We start from the raw sequence: 19,822 nt of genomic DNA, 5'->3' as shown, positions 1-19,822 counted from the left end.
CAGTCGGAGGCAACCAATATTACCAAAGAGGATGCTGGGCCAACTGCTCCCTTCTAGGGCCATTTAAGGCGCCTCCCACCCATGACCAATCGCACTTCATTTGCCTGCCATTGCTTAGGTGACCTTTGTTAAGTATATTTTCAGAGACAGGTAGTTTGTTTGGTTGAAAACTGGGGAATACCTTCCGGCTCTAAAATCCCTTCTCATCCTGTAGCTGGGAATATGGGGTTATATCAAGGCCTGTATGACGCAAGGAAAACTTTTCTCGTGCAAGAAGATCAAAGACCACCTTCGAAGTAATAGACTTCTATCTGTGCAATAAAAGTCAACAAAATCAACCAGTGCATAGCCCTTGGATGCAATAGCACTCAGTCGACAGTCTCAAAAAATGTCAGAATGTTAGATCGGTTTAGGGACCTTGGTGGGAAACCCCGTTTCAGGAGTGGGCTGTCGGAGCCCTGTGCCCCCTTCAAGATACAATGCACTTCTTTATGAATAAAGTGATTTACTCCACGAATGGTGAGATTGGAGGCAGTGAAATTCGGTTCCTTAAATTATACCAGCATTACGTACAAAAGCGCGGGAGCAGCTTGTTTTTGCTCCAGTCCTCTTAAAAGACCTATACTGTCAATTTCCCAACTCATCTGTTCTCACTACTTGTGCCAAGGCTACATGCGATACAAAGGGCACTGCAATAAGTCTTAGGCAGGTTATGGGAAGTTACCCCTTTATGCCATATTGCCAAAGGGATTGTCCCCTTCTTAAGACCCCATGCCTGTGTCTGAAGAACCGGATTAGACTCATGCCACTGGTGCATCCCCACACAGCACACCAGTAGGGACAGTCCCATTTTCTGCTCCTGGCTGGGGCATACTTTGTGTCCCCCTACTGGTTAGGATCTCTTCTAATGGCGCCCCAATCTCTATGGCAAGCGATGTGTGTATACCCCATCGCCCTTGTTAGCAATGTCAGATGTATAATTTTGAGAGCTCATCACTTGGACTGTGCCAATTCCAGGCTTGGAGCACTGTCTTGGTTTTTGATTTCTGAGGGCCGCTATAACAGACAGCGTATTGGTTAGGGTTCGTATAAATCTCCTTGAAGACCGGTTGTATGAGTTTTCTCCTTGAGTCCACCTGACACACAGTAGGCACACCATTCTTGGGCCGGGCAGATGTCTTTTTTAGAGGCTGTTTCTTTGTTACTTGACAGGGTGCGCTATTCTGAGACTTTTCCTCATCCGCCGAAGTGATTGAATTAACAGAGTTAATAATGACGGCAATGGGCTGCATGTCCTCGTCATTGATTACAGTCTCCTCACAAACCAGCGAAGCCACTTTTCCTGGTTGTTGTTGGTGGTCGTTGAGTACCTGTCATTGCAAGGCGCCCTGGCCCGGGGATGCACTTTTAATTAGGCATGGACCAGGCTAGGGAGCCATACAGTACCCAAAATCGCCAAACCAAGTTCCTGAGCGGCTCTACACATCTGACTTCTAGAGATGTTCTTTGACTGTTTGTGGTTCTATCCAAGAAGTCCAAGTTTTTTTTGTACAGTAAATTATAAGTTACTCACCATAGTGACTAACGTACTCCTAGTCCACAGTCCTTTCCTCCATACTGTATGGGCGTCCCTTGCTAGGGATGGGAGACAGAACCTTTTTCACCAGAAAAAAAAAAATCTTCCTCCCTTTAAATTTAGTGGCCGCGGCCCTGGGAGCATGTGCTCCCGTGACTCCGCCCACTGGCACCATTCCTCAGTCCCCTTGAACAATATTACCATTACCTAACGACACCAGTTTTTTTTAAGCGGGAGGATGGTGGGGCGTATATGGAGGAAAGGGGACTGTGGACTAGGAGTACGTTAGTCACTACGGTGAGTAACTTCCAATTACTCCTACATCCCGTCCCCTTTCCTCCATACTGTATGGGCAATGTAGCCCCAGGGCGGAGAGGTGACCCTCCTAAGAAAACAAGTTCCTTAATACTGCCTGCCCAAATGCTGCGTCAGATCTGGAGCTGGCATCCAAGCAGTAGTGCTTGCAGAAGGCTGAAGGCGTAACCCATGTAGCCGCCTTGCTGATGACCTGCCACAAAAACGTGCCTCTGGAAAGCCACAACCGTAGCCTTGGCTCTGATAGCGTGGGCATGCATATTTGCCTGGAGTGGTTTGTGCTGCCCCAACCATCCATCTTGCTATGGAGGCATTGGCAGACTGATAGCCTGGCCTTGACCCACCGAATGTGATCAAGAGCATCCGATTTGTGGAAGCTTTTGGTTCTGTCCAGGTAGAATTTTAGAGCGCGCCTATCATCTAGACATTGCAGAACCCTCTAGGCATCGTTCTTAGGGTCCGTGAAGAAAGAGGGTAACACCATCTCCTCATTCAGGTGAAAGGAGGATACCACTACCTTTGGTAAGAATGCAGGGAGTGTTCTAAGCACCACCTTGCCCCTATGGAAAGTAGTATAAGGCTCTGAAGCCACCAGTGCCTGGATTTCACTGACCCTGCGTGCAGACGCAAGTCCCATTATTAGTGCTGTCTTTAAAGTGACTAGCTTGATGTCTGCGGACGCCATGGGTTTGAATGGTTTATGAGCCAGGGTGCCCAAGACCAGGGTAAGGTCCTACACCGGTGCTTCTTGATAAACGGGTAGAGCCTGGTGAGGCCCGCCAGATGTCTTAACCACCGAATCAGAGGAACAAAATACCCTCTCCTCAGAGTTCCGGTAGGCTCGGATTGCTGCCAAATAGTTGCGACATGTTTACACTTGCACCCCTGAGTGTGCAGAGAAGGATAGAACATCGTCCAGAGTGCAGGTCAATGGATCAAACTCCTTTGACGAAGCCCAGTGCCAGAACCTAGACCACTTGCTTTTGTACTGGCTCCTGGAAGCATTGCTCCTAGAGCCCTATATAACATCTAGGTTAGCCTGAGACAGATGTAGATGCCTTAGTGTGAGTTGTTCAGTAACCAGGCTGCGAGGGCTAGTTTCTGGGGGGCAGAGTGGATGACCGTGCTCCCCTGCTGTGAGAGTAGGTGAGCTGGACCTAGTGGAAGGTGCACCGGGCCTGCTCCGACAGATGAGCAGTTCGGTGAACCATGGCCTTGTGGCCCACCACAGAGATATGAGGATGACCCAGAGGTGCCGGGCCTCCCGGATCCTGCAGATTAACCTGTGGCCCAGGAGAGGAGGAGGGAAGGCATAAGCATTCATGTTGTCCCATTGTATCTGCATTGCATCGCCCAGAGAGCCCCAGACAGGACGCAAACTGGGGGCACCTCCTGTTGTACCAGGTGGCAAAGAGATCACCTGAGGAAGTCCCCAACTGTTGAAGATCGCCTGAAGGACTTGTTCGTTCAACTGCCATTTGTAGTTGTCTGCACCCAGTCTGCTGAGCCTGTCCGTCTCCAGGTTGGCCTCCCCCGGGAGGTGGATTGGGCTCCAGTGAAAGTTGTTTTCCAGAGCCCACTTCCAAATGCTGACTTCGAGAGTGCATTGGGGAGGAGACCTGGTGCCACCCTGCTTGTTGATGTAATACATGATGGTTGAGTTGTCAGTTTAAATTAGGATCATTTTGCCACTTATAGGCAAGATCGTGTGCAGTACCCTTTGCGAGACCGCAGCAACCTTGTCCGCCAGGCAATAGGTAACCAAACCCTTGGTATAAGTCTGTACTACACAGGTTGGTAGTGTGGGTGAGCAGCCAGGACTATCTTAAGATGGGTCAATGTGAGCAGTAGGGTTAGTACAAAGAGATTCACAGTGACAAGTATTCAAATAAACTCTTACACTCAAGGTTCCTTGATCAATTTATTTACCAGTCAGTTGAATAAGCCTTCTTCAGAAGGGAGCAACATATAAGTAACAAAAATACACTTCAAAATACACACTTAGTTTCTCTAAATCAGCAAGTATCCATTTGGGGTGGCACACTGATGGTTCCTACACCCTGAGGTGACTAATAACTAGGACACTGTGGACATTAATAATATCACTGGTACATTTAGAGCAATATTGAGTTTGGTGTCAAAGAAAAGGGTTTGGAAATAAAACCAAGGTTAAACAAATATTCTGAAGCAGGTAAGTACTTTTGAACCCCCCTCCCCCTACCCCCCCCCAATGCAAAGTAAATTAACCCTTTCCTGGAGGAAAGGTAAAGCACAAAGTCAGAGGTAAGAAGAGTCTTTCAGGGAGCCAAGCCAGCCAATGTTAATTGAGCAAAAGTCTAGGTGAGCTTAAGACAAGTCTCAACTGAGAACAAACAAGGCTACACAACAAAAGGTAAGTCCCTGTAGTTTTACAGTACCTTTGGTTAGAAGAAATTGGTTCCAGCTGGCTTCTGTTCCTGTGTAGGTCTACAGATCCTGTTGTTCCTGGGCTTCAGTCGTGGGGACAAGACGACGGACGTTTGGGGACTCCTGCACTACAAATTGAAGGTCAGCAGCAGCAATGGGCCAATTACAAATCAGCGGCACTTCACGGTTTCAGCTCCTCGCAGCTCTCACAAATAGCACCACCGCAATTCCCGGATACCACTATGGACTTTCGTTGCATCTGGGGTCCAGCACTCTGTTGAGGTGGTCACCCGTGCTTCCTGGGAGTTCGGAGGATCTTCTTGAAGCTCGAGTCCGACTTAAAGACACTCACTTGATTCTGGTGTTCCTCTCCCTGGCACTTCGGTTCCTGCAGCAGCAATGGAAGTACAGCCAGCTCCGAGAGGATTTCCAGATGAGCTCGATTGGTCCCACCGACCCAAAAGTATAAGTTGTCCTTTGCAGGTCTTCTCTAGTCAAGGCGAATTTGGAGGTTCAGCACTGCAGCAGGGCTTCACCGGGCCAGCCAACAGTGCAGGAGTTGCAGCAGGCGCCTCTTCCAAGTTCTTCTTCGGATTCCTTCATCCAGTGGCGACTCTGCCTTCCAAGCAAAAAGCCTTGCCTTTTATGCAGGTTTCTCCCATTCATTCGCAGCCTAGTTGTCACTCGCACAGCAGGGTGGCTGTCCTCTAAGGACAGCCCTCCGGCCAATCACCCTTGGGTGCATTCCTGTAACCAAGGAGATTAAGCACAGAGCGTTGCTGGCACCTCCCTGGCTTCCTGCCCTGCCAGACACGCTGGAGCCAGAAACAGGCTTCACCAGTGAATCCCACCAACAAAAAAAACACAAAGGGACCATACGTGCTTTGGCGTGCAGAGTAAATCTCAAGAAGGAACAAGTTACTTACCTGTAACTGTTCTCCAGCATGGGTCTGGCATGGATTCACATGCTCATGAATATTCTCCGTCGTCAGGCCCAGAATCCTCGGTAAAGAAAAAAAATCAGTATCAGTTTCGTTTCTGATCTGTATTTCTTAGTAGTAACCAATCACTGATCTCTGGGTCATACTGCCCCCAGCCAATGACTGCCCTCTCCCTAAGCCCTTCCCCTGGCAGCCATCCTCAGATTTGGTAGCACGTAAAGTGGCAGTATGACCAAGTGAAGCGCCGGGGAGGGAGGGTTTGCATGCGAATCCATGCCAGACCCATGCTGGAGAACAGTTACAGGTAAGTAACTTGCTCATTCTCCAGCATGGGGTCTGGCATGGATTCACATGAATATAAGAATACCTAGCAGTACACACATGCACAACCACGGGAGGTGGCAAAGGATCAACATTAAGCATTACATAACTCAACATTAAACAACTCTTACCTCCTCACCAGGCCCACCTTCATGCGAACAGGTTGCGCCGCACTGCTTGGCCGACCCTGGACACCTCCCTGGAGGCCCGATCGACGCAGTAAAATCTCGTGAAAGTGTGCGTCGACCTCCACGTAACAGCCCTGCAGATGTCCAGCAGGGGCACACCAGACAGGAACGCTGTGGTAGCAGCGATCGCTCTGGTCGAATGGGCTCTCGGATGTCCGGGCAGCGGTCGGTTTGCCAACCGGTGACAGTGCATGATGCAGCCGGAGAGCCATCTGGAAATGGAAGCCTTCGAGAGAGCCTTCCCTTGGTTCCAGGTCCAAAGTTTACAAACAGCTGTGACGTCTTCCGAAAACTCTTTGTGCGGTCCACGTAGAAATTCAGTGCTCTAGCTACATCCAGCTAGTGCAAAGTCCTCTCGGCCGGCGACAAAGGCGACGGGAAAAAAACTGGTAACACTAAGGGCTCGTTGAGGTGGAAGTCAGACGGCACTTTGGGCATAAAGGAGGGGTGCGTCCTCAGCACCACCCTCGTGTCGTGAAAAAAGTCAAGTATGGAGGCTTGCAGGATAGGGCCTGGATCTCTCCCACTCGTCGTGGAGGTGATGGCCACAAGAAATTCTGTTTTCCACGACAGGAACTTCAACGGCGCCGAATGAAGAGGCTCGAATGGCGCCCCCATGAGCCTGGTCAGCACCATGTTAAGCTCCCACGCCGGGGCAGGGGCCAACAATCGGAACAGTCCCTTCATAAATTCCTTCACCAGACGATGAGACCAAAAAAACGCCCGTCCTGTAGTTCTGGTGTATCGGGAGATCGCAGCCAGATGCATCTTGATGGAGGCATGAGCTAGTCCAGCCTTGGCCAGGGACAGTAGGTACGGCAGCACTTGAGGGGCCGTAATCCGTAGCGGGTTAATCTTCTGTGCACGGCACCAGACAGAGAACCTCTTCCACTTGTATGCGCAGGCCTGCAAGTTCAGCGACTCCGGTCGTGATGAAAGATGGCACCTCCTTCCCTGGAGAGAAGATCCGCGTCCGTCTGCAGCTTGACTGGTGGGGACGCTGACAAGTCCAGAAGGTCCGGGAACCAGATCTGTCTCAGCCACGCCGGTGCGACGAGGATCATCCTGCACCGGGACCTCTTGAGCTGGTTGATGAGTCGGAGCAGCAACGGAGGGAACGCATATAGGAACAGGCCGTCGCAGGGGAACAAGAAAAGCATCGCCCATGCTTCTCGGCTGGGGAAACCTTCTGGCGAAGCTCTGGCACTTCGAGTTTGTCGCCGTCGCAAACAGGTCGATCTGGGGTTTGCCCCTTCGCTGGAAGAGTCGATCCACTTGATCCTGACGCAGCTCCCACTGGTGGCACGAGTACAGCTCCCTGCTGAGTGAGTCGGTGATGGTGTTCTTTATCCCTGCCAGATGAAAGGTTACCAGAAACATCCGCTGGGTGACGGCCCAATGCCACAGGTCCTGGGCTTCCTTGGACAGAGCTGGGGATCTGGTTCCTCCCTGCTTTCGGATGTAAAACATGGTGGTAGTGGTGTCGGTGAAGATCCTCACCACCTTGCCCTTGAGGGACGGGAGAAAGGACCTGAGGGCCCAGAACACTGCACGGAGCTCCAGGATGTTGATGTGGAGCGGCTTCTCCTCCGGGAGCCAAAGGCCTCTCGTGTGAAGATCTCCGGTGTGCGCTCCCCACCCCTCCGGGGAGGCATCCGTAGTCACCGTCACCTGGTGAGTCGGGGTCTGAAAGTCCGTGCCCGTCGTCAGATGAGCGCGGATGCCCAACCACCGGATCGCTCGACGGAAAGTCTTGTTGAGAGGGATCTGGTCGTCTAAGCTGCCCACCGGTTGGATCCAGCGGGCGTCGAGAAACTCCTGTAGAGGACGCATCCGAAGCCTGCACAGGCGCACGAGATAAATACATGAGGACATCATCCCGAGGAGGGACTTGATGGACCTCACCCTGGCCATGTCCATGGCCAGTAGATGCTGCACCTTGCCCAGGATGGCCTTTGTCCTTTCCTCCGACGGCCAGGCCAGTCGCACCACTATATCGAGCTTGGCTCCCAGAAACAGTGCGACCTGCGACGGGACCAGGTGGGATTTGGGGAAGTTGATGGAGAACCCCAGGTCCGTGCGCAGCTGGACGGTCTTCGCTGTGTTTTCTACGGCGAGCTCCCTTGTACTTGCTCGATGAGCCAATCGTTCAGGTAGGGGTAAACGTGGATCCCCTGCAAGCGCAGCCGCGCCGCCACCGGTGCTAGGCACTTGGTGAATACCCTGGGCGCCGACTTCAGTCCGAACGGGAGGGCCTTGAACTGGTAGTGCTGTCCCTGGACTACGAACCTGAGAAACTGTTGGTGTCCTTTTAGAATGGGGATGTGGAAGTACGCATCCTCCAAATCCAACGACGGCAGGAAGTCGCCTTCCTCCAGCTGTCCCAGCATGTGCTGGAGGGTAACCATCCGGAACTTCTGTGCCTTGATGTACTTGTTTAGTCGACACAGGTCCAGGATGGGGCGCCATCCTCCTTTCTTTTTTACGAGGAAGTATCTTGAGTAAACTCAGGAGCCCCAGAGCCTCTTCGGGACGAGCTTGATGGCACCTTTGAGCATCGCCCTTACCTCCAACAGTAGTCGAGGGATGTGGTTTTCCTTCCTGGCCACGGGTGAAATGGGGGGCACTTCTTTAGAATTTCGAGGGCGTGCCCCTGAGCCAGGGCATCCAGCACCCAACGGTCGGAGATGGACTCCCACATGATGACGAACTTCGCCAGCCGGCCTCTGACCAGAGTGCTTCGGTGGGGGCACGACACAACAGCCGGTTCAGTCCTGCTTGGAGGCCCGCCTTGGCCTCCCTGGCGACGACGGCGATATCCCCCAGACTTGCCTCGTCCCCTGTAGGCTTCTTGCGACGAGGATCGGGCCGCCTGGCGGTAGGTAGAGGAGTCCCTGCCGAATCCCTTGGAGGCACTTTGCTTGCACCCCGAGTTCCGAAAGGACGGCCTTCGTTGCTGAAGAACTCCTAGGGCCCGAGCCGTCTGTCGGTCTTGATGGCTTGGAGGGACTCATCCACTGTCTTCCCAAACAGATTGTTCCCGTCGAAGGGCATGTCCAAAACCTTGGCTTGCACGTCTTGGCGGAAATCCGTCGCCTTGAGCCACCCTTGCCGTCTAAGGCAAACGCTGTTGCCCAACTGGCGGAAACCGGCGTCAGCAATGTCCGTGGCCACCGTTATGGCGTGGTCAGACGCCACCTCGCCTTCCTGCAGGATCGCCAGGGCCTCCGCCCTCTTGTCGTCCGGTAGGAAGTTCAACAGGGGGGCGATCTTGTACCACAATTCCCTGTCGTAGCAGGCCACGATCGCCAGGGCGTTGGCAGCCTTAATCGTTGTCGCCGCCGACGAGATGACTTGTCGTCCCATTGCATACAGTTTCTTTCCTTTACTGTCCGGCGGGGAAGTAGAAGTTGAGGCTGATGCCCCCCGCTTTCTTCTTGGCCGCTGCCGAGACGTCCGAATCAGGGGTCGGTTGCGCCCTAAGGCACAACGGGGCGGCGTTGGGGACCCGGTACTACTTCTCGTACTGGTCCCTCTTGGCAGGCGTCGTGGACTGGTTCTTAAGAAGAGCAAGTCCCTCGTCCCAAATGTCATCCAGCAACGGCACTGCGAGGACAGTCTTCCTCTTGGCCTTGCGCCGCTGGTAGAGGAAGTCTTCCTTCTCTTCGGGGCAGAGCTGGAAAAGTTTGGACACCGTGAAACTAGCCAATTTCGTCAGGCTGTCACCACCGTTGTCATCCGTCCCCTGTCGTGGCAGTATCTGTTCCCGTGTCATCCCTCGGGATCGGGGAAGGAGACAGGCTGAGAGGGCCGTGAGGGCTGACAAGGTGGGCTGGATGAATCCTCCTCCTCTTGCTTGGAGGGCTTCCCGACTGACCCGACTCAGTCTGGTCGTCTGTCGGGGGGAGAGACAATCTGGTCCTGATCTCTGTGCATAAGGCCTGGATTGCTGTCAAGATGGTCGCCGAGTGGTCCTGCGGCTCGTACCGCGACGGGTGCGATGGTTGCTCCTCCTCCACAGGAGCCTCGTCGTCGCCACCTGCGCTCGCGTCGGGAACCCTCCCGTGGGAATGGGCCTCTTCCAAATTCTTGTCGAGTCCCTCCTCGACTTCTACCAGCTCCTCCTCGGAGGCTGTGTCTGTAATGGCCACCGGCCCTCCCCCCTCTTTTTTCACCGGGGTCTTCACGGGGATCTTCTCGATGGGCTTAAAAGAGAATTCCCTCTGGGGAGGCAGGGAAACTCTGGGCCCCGAGGTCGCCACCACTGGGGTAGCCTCCGTAGGCTTTGCCAGGGCCGCAGCGACTCCCTCAATAGAGGCCTTGGCTGGGTGAATCAAAGCCTTCACCACCTTGGGCGCGCTGGAGGCCTTCACCTTAGGGGGAGGGTCACTGTCTCGCTCCCCCTCGGCCGGTTCCTCCGAGATCGACCAGGGCCTCTCCAGAAGCTTAGCAGGGTTCTCGGATTTTCTCTTCCCCGGGCCAGAGCGTTGGCTCGTGGTTGATGGCGTCGGCGAAGGTGCGCCCTGCCTGGCAGCCAAGGAGCCTGACCGTTCTGCGCTCCCGGTGCCCGCGGACTCGCTGTGCTTAGCCTTCTGTTGGGCCCCCGTCGCCGGGGCTCCCTCACAGGACTTAGATGACCGCTCAGACTTCTTCTCACCTGCTGGGCTCTTGCCTTCCAACCAGTTGGCGAGACGGGTCCGACGATCCCTCATGGTCCGTTCCGACATGTTCATGCAAAAGGCACAGTCCTTCTCCACGTGCGTTTTGTCTTCGTGAAGGCAGCAGAGGCACCTCGAGTACTCATCCTCCTTGAACAGGTTCTGTAGCTTGCATCCAGGGCAGTTCCTGAACAGCTTGCCTGGCGTCGAGCTTCCTTTCTCCTGGGCCATGTCCATGAGGTAGGCCTCAGAAACTTCTGGAATCCTCCAAGAAGTGTAGCTCGACAAAAACTTCACCCTTGAGGGGCGTAGAAAATTCCAAAACGGGTCCCCGTTGATTGGAAATAGAAACGGTGGAGCTTGAGGCTCGATTTAACCAAAAAATTAGATAAATCTCTGAAAAAGTGCAAAACGCAGTAAAAGCTCGAGAGCTATAGCACGAGGACTCCCAACACTTGAACTTGCGTTAAAAATCTGAGGATGGCTGCAGGGGAGGGGCTTAGGGAGAGGGCAGTCATTGGCTGGGGGCAGTATGACCCAGAGATCAGTGATTGGTTACTACTAAGAAAGAGATCAGAAACTAAACTGATACCGATACTGATTTTTTTCTTTACTGAGGATTCCCAGCCTGACTACAGGGAATATTCATGAGCATGTGAATCCATGCCAGACCCCATGCTGGAGAAGGACCTTTCCAAGAAGAAATTGTGAAAAAAGAAGACCAGTGCCATTTTGACAAACTGGGCACCCATGGGTGTCTTACTGCAGCTGCAATTGCAGCCCGTGGTACAAACACACAATGGTAGGAAAAAGTAAACCACTGCCACCAGTCATTAATTTTAGAAAGGGTAACAAAAATGTTACATGAGAAACTAGACAAAGGGGATACTAAGTAACCCCTCGAACACCCTATGGTAAGATAGCGTGCGCTGGGTCTAGAAAGTTACAAAATGCAAGTAAAGTCAATTTCACTTCACTGCTCTTGGAAACAATAGTTTTACCAAGAGAAGGTATGTAAACCTTTGGGAAATCTAAGAGAATTCCCTGTGCCACTGCACTGAAGGTGCTGTCTCACAAAATGTAAAGAAGATGCCCTGGGAGTTTGTCAGACTCCAAAGTCAAAAGAAACAGAGTCCAAATCACAGAAAAATACAAAAGTGGGAAAAAGGTCTCACTCTCTGCAGGTTAGAAATTAAAAGTCCTTAAGTCCAGCAAAAAGAGCTGTGGGTCTCCAAGATAATAGGGAATTAGCACATTTCTGAGAATTCGCCCTAACACCACTGATCAGCGGCAGGAAGGCTTTGAGAGCAAGCCAGATCGCCTTCAGCTCTAGCCAATTGATATGGGCCTCCTGTTCCTGAAGAGACCAAACTCCATGGATGCTGTGGTTGTCGAGGGTAGCTCCCCAGCCCTCCAAGGAAGAATCTGTGGTGATGGTAACCTGTAGGGATGGTTGCCGGAAGGGTCTGCCTACCCTCAAGTTGCAGTCTGTGCTCCAACAGACACGGTCCTGGTGGAAAGAAGGAGGAATGCCGACTAGTTCCGCCTGGGAAGCCCCCCTCACACCCATGAGGCTGCGAAAGGGCAGTTGTAATCGCCTCATTTTGAGCCTCGTGTATGGCACTGCTAGTAGACATGCCGCCATGATACCCAAGAGGTGTTGGTACCACCATGCTGAGGTCACCGCTCTGCTATGAAAATTACCTGTGGCTTTCTTGATGGCTGTGATCTTGACCTCCAAGGCTGTCTTTTGATCGAATTATTGCCCCTAGAAATTGTTTTACTTGACTGGGCCCTAGACTGGATTCTTTCTCGTTGATTGAGAAGCCCACTTGAATATTTTGCTGACAACTAAGGTGTGCCCCCTGTTATTAGTCAGTCGTCTAGGTAAGGGTACACTGGCATGAATGCATTGCTGCTGTAGGAGTGCAGCTACCTTTGTAAACACTCTTAGTGCTGAGGCAATGCCGAATGGCAGCACCTTTTTGGTAGCATTCGTTTCCCACTTTGATTCTTAGGTATTTTCTGTGCGCTGGTAATATTGAAATATGAAAATATGCATCTTTCATGTCTAATGTTGCCATGTAGTCACCTTGTTTTAGTAGAGGGATTACTTCCTGCAGTGTCGTCATCCTGAATTTTTGTGGCTTGACATGCATGTTTGCAGAACGCAGGTCTAAGACAGGGGTGCGCATAGTCTGATCTTATATGGTAACAAGGAAGTACACTTAATACCTTTGTTTTCCTCTAAAACTGGAGCCAGCTCGATCGCTTGTTTGAGGAGGATGGTGACAAGGGTCTTTCCAGGAATTCCATCGAATATCCCTTAGCCACAGTTAGCACCCACTGATCTGATTTTACCCCCTGCCATGTGTGGGTGAAAAATGTTACGCAGGTCCCCAACGTGAAAGCATGGGAGGGTACCTGGATTGGAATGTCATTTTCTGGAGTGGGCAGCAGAGCTCAAGAGGCTGCAATTCTGCCTCGATCATTACCTCTTTTAAAACCTCTTTGTTGACTGGCCAAAAAGAGGAAGACCGGTTTGGAGGATTGTGCCATGAGGATGAAAAAGCTCTGAACCCAGACTAGGGCTCTTGTGTACACCCTGGCTCCGAAACGAATGCAGAGTAATGAAGGTGCCCCGATGAAGAGTTTATTGGAAATTTGCCCTCGTGTCCTTTAGGGTTTCATGTTCCTTTTTTGTGGTTTCTAACTGAATGTCTTTGCACAGGCGCGTCTCTCTATCCAGGTGTCCGAAATCTATGCATGAATTCAAAATTGGATGGCCCACAATAGTCTGGCTTAATGATGAAAAAACAGAGCTGTTTATAGTAGGGTCCGCAATTAAAATCAGCGCATTACTACCTGATTATGCATCATTCAATATTGACAGCACCACGCTACCTATCCTTAAACATGTGAAAACCCTTGGTGTCTACTTAGATGCGAATCTCACAATGACAAAACAAGCTAATGCCCTCTCTTCAACCACCTCCTACACTGCAAAACCTATCGCCCTAAGCCGCCAATTCCTCACGCCCAAAAACTGCGTCACTCTAGCAAGAGCCCTAATACTTTCCAAGCTGGATTACGGCAACATACTCCTAGGCACGTCCAACAGTAACCTTGCCAAATTACAACTTATTCAGAACAAAGCATTACGGCAGCGCTAGGAATAAAAAAGACCGACCCCATCTCACACATTAGGAGAGCTACCCACTGGTTACCAATCTATGTCCACAAGTGTTGTAACACACCCTACATGGTTTAATGGGAATGACTAAATTCCCATATTTGGTCCTGAAGAAGGTTGCTTTATCAAGAGGACGAATTTACGACAGTCCAAATAGTCAACCGAAACATATGTAGACTTTATCAATCTGTGGAATTGAACACAGATAGTTTCATCGGCTATTGATGTGGAGGACTTTTGTATTGTGAACTAAACTGTATGTTGAATAGGTTTTTTAAGAATTGATATTTTATATGTTTCTATGTTAATAAAATTTCAATTAAAAAACTACATTTATTTTTATTTAGGAAAAGATAAGTGTGATATATACCATTCCCTATCCCACTGGTCCCTTTCTCTGTTTTATTAGTGCTTTATAGTAATACTCGCCTTCCTTTCCAGGGATTTTATATGTATTTTGCCCTCCTCTAATGATTGTATACATGTACCAGTTGTTAGTGTTGTGTGATAATATAAGCTGTAGTCATTTTTGTCAGTGTTATTAGGGCCATAAGTATCTTTAATAACGGATTGTCTCAATGTTTTCCCTGACTTTTCACTGTGTGTGTTCATTGAGGACCCCTTACTAGCGCACCACCTCTTGAGACTTAGCCTAGACCACTCGTCCACCTACCTTTAACTGGTTTGGCTACAGCTCCCAGAGTTGTCGCTGTAACTATACTATATTGGCCTTCTATACATCTGTCCACCAAGCCAGAGTATTGAAAATCAGTCCCAACACTCTTCTTCCACTACCTACATAAAGAGTGGTTTGACGTTCAGTTTGGGTGCACTGCCACAACGTAAGGTTAGTGGTTGTACAGCCCTTGCTAGAGGGTTGTACAAAAACTGCCTAACAGTAGCCAAACTGGATTGAATTCATTTTTGACTTTCCTTAGATCACATTATATAGAACACACTTTTCTCTGGGACTCGTGCAAAAAAAAATTTAAACTAAGACCACCACATGAATCCTGGGCATTTATAAAAAACATGTCCTTACCCCAATGTAAAAGAGGGAGCAGGCGGGTTGAATCCAAAGCCACCCGAGGGAGGCTGGGGCTGTGCCTGGGTTGTGGGTCCTCCAGGGTTTGAACCAAAGGTGAAGATGCCACTTGGATTGCTGCTACTAAAGTTGAAACTTGTATTCCCACCAAACTGGAAATTTGGACCTGAAAGGATGGAATTAAGATTTTTCATTAGTTTTGAAAGTATCTTTTGCCTTGATAGAATAGTTAAGTTGGAAATGGCACACAATATTCAAGTTAGTGTGCACTAAATAAATGGCTGCATTCACGCGCTAAAACATGATGCATTAATTTACTCATTCACTAAATGTTTATTCGGAATACAAAAATTCCATAAAACTTACAATAAAAAATTCAATTCCAAACATTTAACAAAATACAATACCAAATATTAATAAACCAGCCTAGAGAATAATGAAAACATTAATCTACAATTCAGTACGACCATGAATCCTCCAGGATTAGCATATTAAGACACTAAGGCCCAGGCATTTACCTGGGAATCAATATTTAATAAAAGGTATGGTGCATGGCAACACTGTAAAACCAGCAGCACTAAAAAAAAAAAAAAAGTAACAAGTCTTCCAAATCAGCAGCACACATACATGTTTAAGATCAGAACCGGACTAGACCGACAGCACAGCACTCAACTGTAAACAATTAAAACAGGACCTGCCATAGTATTAAGTCCATAATAAACTGCTCAAGTTTAGTGGACACAATCATGTGTACAGTTAGTTAGCCAGTTGCCAGATATTTCCTACAGTCATTAATATAAAACTTCACACATCAAGATAAATCTTTACATTTAGGTGAAGATAAAGTACAGATGTTAAAGCCGGCATTTCTCTGATTAAGTGAGCATTTCACATGTTTGAGCCAAACGATTGCCTCAGCACCCTTCTTACATATGATGCGGGAAACTAAAATGTTGGGAGCTCAGCCTTGGGGTTAGACCAGATGCAGAGTCACCAAAACCTGTTGGAAAGATAGCTCGGCTTCTGAAAAAATGCCAAACCCAATTCGCTATGGGTCGCGTAATTCAGATTCGCCTGCAGGAGACTGGATATCTTCTTCAGGAACTCATTTTAAATCATTTTAAGATTTGGAGCTTTTGCATAACCCCAAAGAGAGGAGCCATACTTTACAGTAGCTTTGGTTTTTGCTGATTAAATCTATAAAAAGCATATTAATGGATTGGCCTTTGCAACTGTTCATGAATCGGAAGATACCAACTAATGAATCCGTTATCCTAACGGCCTGCTTTTGTAAATGTGACTTGACTGATCCCTAGAGAAACGGATCCCCAAATAGTCAAACTCTTGTACCTCTGGTATGACTAAGTCGATATTGGACATTTGGGGGATTTTGAAGTTCTTATTCTGAGAACAGACCGGTATTGCCGACTTTGAAGTATTTACTTGTAAATCCAACTCATTAATAAAGACAGTTATGTATTAACGAGTTGTAGTGCTCCAGGGGTATGAGCCAATAACCGTATTGTTGGCATAGGCCAACACAGGAGATGTCACAAGCCCAATCTTTGGTACATCTGCATTGCGGCCCAATAATGAATCATACAAACAGTTTATGAAAATGGCCCCTCCGATCTGCTGATCTCTTCCTACTCCGTTCCCCCACCTCCCTGTGCCCCTTCTCATTTCAGCTCCTTGCCCCCCTACACTGGAATTCTCTACCTCTCTATCCGCTCCATTTCCTCATACCCGTCCTTCCATTCTTCCTTGAAATCTCATCTTCTCCATCCCCGTCCTGTTAACCTTATTACTTCCGTCTTACTCTCCCCTCTGATCTGCTTTTCTTTACAGTCCTAGGCAAAGTGTTCTACTTATTGTTTTTGATGGTTTGTCTCATGTTTACAATTATGCTTCCATTTTATTCCAATGTATTCTTGTTATTGCTATGTAAAGTGCTTTGGCTTAAAGTGCTCTATAAATGCAATAAATACATAAAAAATAAAAACAGCAGGGCCAAAATGCAAACTTATGCACCCCAGTACTAAATCGGAAAAGAGGGTCTACAATGACCAATGGCTCCACTCCTGACAAATGTCAGATTTTCCTGGTGGATAGCCCCACGAATCTCCAGAATGGCATTCAGACATTTCATTGACCCGAGAACCTGCCATAGTTTAGCTCCATTTACTTTATCAAATGCAGTGCTCAGGTCCATGAACGCCAGGTATGTTGGTTAGTTTTTCACTAACAACCGTGCAATTGAGTAGATATGTAGGGCGTGTTCGGAGGTCTGGCCGAAAACCCAGTTGGATCTTGCAAAGAATATAGTTTTCTCCCACCCATTCGGCCAATTTTAAGATATTGGCGTGTCCCTATTTCCTATTTTGAATATTGCCATGATTACGGCTTGTTCGGAAAGATTTTCTTTCCGCAAGTTTCCCCCAATTGTTTCCTATGGGACACCACTCTTATTGCTCTTGTTTATTATCCTGCCCTGACTTTTTAAAGAGGTAAAGCCTATAGCTTCACTTTGGCCACTTTCTTCTAGAGACACTGATCAATCCTTCAGACTATCAGTAATGGAAAACGTTGTTTCCCTTTTGAATTCTTGTATTTTTACACCACCCCTTACAGCGCAGTGCAATGTGGATACTTTTGTATCACTAACTTTTTACATATGGAGTTTTTGATTAGAGTAGGTTTTGGGTAATGTGAGAAACCCAAGGGTGTTCTCTACAGTAGATCCCAGGAATCCCTTATTCAGCTGGCTAGGGAAGAACGGGCCCCCTCTTTCTCCAACCCTAGGGTTGAACAAGCCAGGGAGGATCACCTGCGTAGGGAAACCCAGGATTATGCTCAGGGGGCATGCCCAAGGTGAGGCGCGGAAATACACCGGAGAAAGAGACGAGGAAGACTTGGTCCTTGAGGCTTTTATAGGTTGCACAAACCCGACCTCACTTTCACCCCTTGAAACTCCTTTAACATAATCCAAAATATCCTCGCATCTGGTAAAGCCATTAAAAACCATATCTATCAGAATAACAAAGTTACTCACCGTAGTGACTACCTTACTCCTAGTCCATGGTCCCCTTTCCTCCATACTCTTGGGACATTCCGTCCTGTGGGACGGGACCGGAGCACTTTTTGTAAAAAAGCATCAAATTGAAAAATGTGTCCTCTTTACTCGGGGTACCGCACGTGGCCGTAACCCCGCCCTCCTTAGCTCTTCCGCGCGCATCGCCCTTCAGTCCTTTCCTATCGCCAGGTCTGAGACCCTTTAAGCAATAATAGAGGATACTTACTAGAGAGGATGGAGGGCGGGCGTATGAAGAAAAGGGGACTAGGAGTAAGGTAGTCACTACGGTGAGTAACTTTGTTATACTCCTACGTCCCGTTCCCTTTCCTCCATACTTTCGGGAGATTAACAAGCACTCCTCACAGGAAATTCGTGTGGATGGAATCCCCTTACTGAAAAAGGTTTTTAAGAACAGCCTCTTTGGCAACGGTTCGATGTGCTTACAGAGTGACCAATAGATGGGAGGCAATGAGGGGAAAACATAAGCTTTCTTATTGACACCAAGCTGCAAAGAGGACCACCTCTGGCGTACCCCATTGCTGGAAAAGGTTGGCAATGATATTGCTGTTCATCTCACACTCTTAACCGATGTCGACTGGCGACTGAATTAATCTGCGGTCACATTGAGGTGACCCGGGATGTGTGGAGCCTGGAGCCAAACAATATATTGGATGGCTCAGCCCAAATTTGTATGACGCGATCCACAAGAGAGGAGAGTGTGTCGCTTTGCTTGTTGATGTAAAACCTTGCTTTAAGGGAGTTATTCAAAATGGCCCCTGTGGCCCGCGGAGGTTGGCCCGCCATAATCACACACCAGGGGTGAACTGCATCACAGGAACAAGTGAAGAAATAGTCTCCCCAGGGGAGTCGGGGGCCTTGCGTGTCAACCTGGCCTTGAAACAAGGAACCTCAGCAGAGCCGGTACTAGCAGATCTAGGGTGTTTACTCAACAAGTCAGGGGCTTCCCCAGAATTAGCCTCTAGTGGAGTAATCTCGGCAGGTCTGTGGTACGTGACCACCTTCTTTCGCCCCCTCAACAGAACTGTTATCACCAGGGCCGCGCGGGGAAAGGCTTAGGGCTATACCTTACAGCCAGGACTCAATTCTGTTGGGTGACAGATTTAGCCCCAAGCAGGGGAACCTCAGGTTTAACCCTGGTTTTATAGCCACCTCGAGAGGGGCCTCGAGCCAAGCCTCTGTACAGTTAGCTCCAGATGGAGAAGCCTCAGGGCGAACCATGGTATCCAAAGCCACAGCAGAACTGGGGTCAGCCTTACTCTCAAATGGGGAAACTTTGAAGATCAGGTATTGGAAGACCGCTGCGAGATCCCTCAGGAGTTTTCCGGGGCGTCTCGCTGAGCTGAGACCAAAATGAGTACCCAAATCTGAAGTGTTCTGCTCCCACGTAGAACCGCAGATATTTCATATACGGGCTCCAGAGAACCGCAGATATTTCATATGTGGGATCCAGAGAGCCGCAGATATTTCATATGCAGGCTCCAAGTTAGAATGTGCATTTACGCATCCTGGAAGACCACCACACTGAGCCAATCGCCCTTCCGAAGAGAGGATTTTATTTGGCATGGCGTGATGAACTTGAATTTCTCCCGGAAAGATTGAAGATCGTGCGCAGACCAGCCTTTTGAGCACTGTGAAAGGACAGCAGTACTAGCCCCTCCTTTACTCCATGAGGGGGAACAGGTTCCACCGCTCTGAAGTATAGAAGTTTCTGTACTTCTGCTCTGAGGGAGGGCATCCCGACCTGCCGGAAGAGAATTCAGGGGTGGGGTAGGAGGAAAGGGCAAGTGAAATCCCGCCTAAACGATGGACAACCCCCACCAGTCTTCGGTGATGGTTTGCCATGCCTCCAGATGAGACGAGATTCGTCCTCCCACCGAAGTGTAGTGTGACTGACAAAAAATATAGTTTGGTGATACGCCGGCAGGGAGATTACCTGTCCCTGTAGAGGAGGCTGATGGCCGAGAGAAAAACCAACCACCTTGCCGCTGCAGGCAGGAGTTTCTGATCGGTGCACACGGCGACCCTGAAACCCCCCCAGATCCCGGAGAAGGCCGAGTCTGGGACCCTGACCTCTGTGTACAAGGG

The 19,822-nt window shown here is 49.4% G+C and overlaps 1 protein-coding gene across 1 annotated transcript in view; it reads right to left on the bottom strand.

The window, feature by feature from the left end:
- NUP153 (nucleoporin 153) overlaps nucleotides 1-19,822 on the bottom strand; it is a 1,189,258-nt gene that overhangs the window by 37,564 nt on the left and 1,131,872 nt on the right. Inside the window, exon 21 of the mRNA XM_069613598.1 lies at nucleotides 14,641-14,809. Within this exon, the coding sequence (XP_069469699.1) occupies nucleotides 14,641-14,809 (169 nt within the window). The remainder of the gene's footprint in view (nucleotides 1-14,640; nucleotides 14,810-19,822) is intronic.

This window comes from Ambystoma mexicanum, chromosome 5p (genome assembly GCF_040938575.1).
Source record: "Ambystoma mexicanum isolate Mex_15411 chromosome 5p, UKY_AmexF1_1, whole genome shotgun sequence".
Lineage (NCBI taxonomy): Eukaryota > Metazoa > Chordata > Amphibia > Caudata > Ambystomatidae > Ambystoma > Ambystoma mexicanum.
This window is presented reverse-complemented; position numbering and strand designations above follow the sequence as displayed.